At 40.0% G+C, this 3,633-nt stretch overlaps 1 protein-coding gene across 2 annotated transcripts in view; it reads left to right on the forward strand.

The window, feature by feature from the left end:
* Positions 1 to 504: 504 nt before the first annotated feature.
* gfra1a (gdnf family receptor alpha 1a) overlaps positions 505 to 3,633 on the forward strand; it is a 145,131-nt gene continuing 142,002 nt past the window's right edge. For both annotated transcript variants that reach the window (XM_079689330.1, XM_079689331.1), the window contains exon 1: positions 505 to 908. In XM_079689330.1, coding sequence (XP_079545456.1) covers positions 869 to 908 — 40 coding nt within the window. In that variant the 5' untranslated portion in view covers positions 505 to 868. The remainder of the gene's footprint in view (positions 909 to 3,633) is intronic.

A 3,633-nucleotide genomic window follows, 5' to 3' on the forward strand; every position in this document is an offset into this window, starting at 1 on the left:
ATAACTGCAACCACATGCCCTTTGTGGTCCGTGTGCACTGTACTGGAATGGAGCAGCAGTGGCTATTTTGCGGAGAGCAGTGGATTAAAAATAAACACCAAACAAATACTATAAACCCAAATAAATTAGTGTTAGAGTATAACAAAAACATCCATGTGCTGCTGGGAACCCATGGGACTTCTGTCTCTATTCCTCATTAGAAGGCTAATTATTTTATATTTTGTGCTGCCGTGGTGATATTGCCATAATAAGGAAGGCATAGCTCAGAATAAGAAACATAAGAGGAATTTGCCTTGGTGTATTTGGTTCGTACAAAAACACAACTTGTAAGAAAAGGACGATACAAATAAAATAACGATATACATATAACAAACTATTTAAAGACAACTTGAATACCATTAAGTCTATGTGAGTGTGTGTGCTGTAGTGTGAGGGGAAGCTGGCTGTCCTCGTGCTGAGTGCGCAGACAGCGGTGGATCCAGTTTGCTGCGCGCACTCAGACGCACGGACTCATCCCGCTTGCAGGACTTGGAGGAGGGCTCTCGTTCCCGTTCTGCTTTCACCGAGCTCTGATCCCGGGTCTTTGTCTCCCGGTGGCGAGAAGACCACCCGCACGGGAGCAAAAGAGAGTAATAACCACTTTCTGCGTTTTGTATTGACTGAGAAACTGAGAATCGGGACTGGACACTTCTTCTTTTTTGAGGGGATTGTATTTCTCGCATCTGTTCTTGGAGCGCACACGTCTTTTTCCTCTCCAATGGATTGTAATACACTGGAAGTACCCTGGGAATTAAAGTACTGTTAAGTCGCTTTTTGATCGCCAATTTTGTTCAAATAAGGGTTTGAGTTTCACTTGGAGAGGAAGACGATGATCCTCCCAGTGCTGTACGTCCTTCTGCCTCTTTTGGGTAAGTTTCACTGGCTTTTTATTACACCCAACATCTGTCCGTTTGATACTAATTCATCTCATTAGTGTGCATGGTGTTTAGTGGCTCTATTAATAACGGGGGAGCCTGGCAGTGAGCGCGTTAGTAGAGGCTAATGTAGTCCAACATGCTCCAAAAACAAATCCGGATCTGTCGTCAAAACAATAATGATGTGCAATCACTCAAATGCACGTTTCATCTGTAACTGGAGGGTCGCAAAGTTGTATGAAACTGCGTTGATCTCCGCACCTACATCAGCAATTGTCATGCCAATAGATTCAAAGGCTTTATTCTCATATGGACAATAAATGGCAATGGACATCTTAAGTCCAGGCTCTTCCAACAAAGCAACATATTATATGACATAAAAAAAAAAACTGGCTTCAAGGCACCTTGGAAATGTACTACTGCGAACTAATTAGCTACAAACCAAAAGAGGCATGTTTGGTTTAGACTTGTATTATTATTAGGCTAATTATTATCTTTAAAATAAATGCCTCCTCTGTTCCGGAGAACCTGCATGCCAAGAAAAATGTTACACTGAAAAAACTGAACCGTTGATTTGAATTAAATGTATTATGTCAACAAATGTCACATAACTATTAAGTCAGTTGAAAGTAGTCCAAATAAAAACATATTAGGTTAAACGTATTGCTTTCATCTAACCTTATACGCTGTACTGTGAACTAATTAACATGCAGACTTATTTGTATTTGATCAATCATTACAATACATGCCTCCTCTGTCTCCAGACGTGTTGTGTTTCGCGGAGGAGAGCCTGCATGCAGACAATGTGCTACACTGAACAATCTGTATTAAATGTATTATGTCAGCACATTTCACATCACTGCATCAAGTAAGTTGAAAGCAATACTATACAGTAGTCCAAATAAAAACACATTAGGTTCAACATAACATTTTTGCTTTCAACTAACCCTAATACAGTTATGTAAAATGTGTCGACATAATACCTTTAATTAAATTAATGATTTCGTTTTTCCAGTGTACAGTAAGATAATTAGTCAAAGTCAATCTTTCAGTTTGTGTCCAGAAAAAGAGGTCGAAATACCGTTTCCAACAATCCTGAATATAAAAACAAACATATATAAAAATATGTATATACCTATATATATATATATATATATATATATATATATATATAGATAGGTATATACATATTTTTAATATATATATATATATATATATATATATATATATATATATATATACATATATATATACAGAATCAACAGACACATTTATACATATGTATACATTAAAGGTCACCTATTGTGCAAAATCCTCTTCTTCATGTCTCTTCTACATCAACATGTGTCCCCTCTTCTCCATGTCTCTTCTACATCAACATGTGTCCCCTCTTCTTCATGTCTCCTCTACATCAACATGTGTCCCCTCTTCTTCATGTCTCTTCTATATCAACATGTGTCCCCTCTTCTTCATGTCTCCTCTACATCAACATGTGTCCCCTCTTCTTCATGTCTCCTCTACATCAACATGTGTCCCCTCTTCTTCATGTCTCTTCTACATCAACATGTGTCCCCTCTTCTTCATGTCTCCTCTACATCAACATGTGTCCCCTCTTCTTCATGTCTCTTCTACATCAACATGTGTCCCCTCTTCTTCATATCTCTTCTACATCAACATGTGTCCCCTCTTCTTCATGTCTCTTCTACATCAACATGTGTCCCCTCTTCTCCATGTCTCTTCTACATCAACATGTGTCCCCTCTTCTTCATGTCTCTTCTACATCAACATGTGTCCCCTCTTCTTCATGTCTCTTCTACATCAACATGTGTCCCCTCTTCTTCATGTCTCTTCTTCATCAACATGTGTCCCCTCTTCTTCATGTCTCCTCTACATCAACATGTGTCCCCTCTTCTTCATGTCTCTTCTACATCAACATGTGTCCCCTCTTCTTCATGTCTCTTCTACATCAACATGTGTCCCCTCTTCTTCATGTCTCTTCTACATCAACATGTGTCCCCTCTTCTTCATGTCTCTTCTACATCAACATGTGTCCCCTCTGTGGAAAGAGACTCTGAAAGTTTCAGGAACAAAGATTCTCTCTCTTTTTGATCCATTTCTATAAAAACCTGTCTGAAAATGAGCTGATCAGATTTTGGCCACTTTATGATGTCATAACGATGTGTTGTCTTGTGTAGCCATTAGCCAATCAGCAACCAATGTAACCCCCCCCCCCCCCCCCCCCCCTTATCACCTGAATCTCCTAATAGAGCATCTTTAGCCGCTTTCACACCAAGTACTTTGCCGTACTTAGTGCCCAGTACTTAGTTCCCCCATGAACTAACTACAGATCGCGTTCACACCGGAATAAGTTCCCTGAGGGAAGATTACGCAAATGAAGCCGCTGACGTCACTTCTTCTTCTTCTACTGAAGCCTTCCAAGTAAATCGCCAGAACGCCAACACCTCCTCATCACTCCACCGCTCTCATGTTTTTTTTTGTGTTGCCATAAGTTATTCTCTCTCCGTTGGTGCGCGGGGCTAATGCTAGGGCTGAAACAGAGGGGATTATGGGTAATGCTTCAATGATGTGTTTGGTGTTTCAGCCAATAAGAGACAGGTTCTGTATATATCTGAGACCAGGTTTGCGTTCCAATAGTCCATTTAGCTTAGGAACTTTCCTAACCAAGTGAAATGACTCGGAAGTACGTCAGTGGCAGCCA

The sequence above is a fragment of the Notothenia rossii genome, assembly GCF_949606895.1.
Source record: "Notothenia rossii genome assembly, chromosome: 6".
NCBI lineage: Eukaryota > Metazoa > Chordata > Actinopteri > Perciformes > Nototheniidae > Notothenia > Notothenia rossii.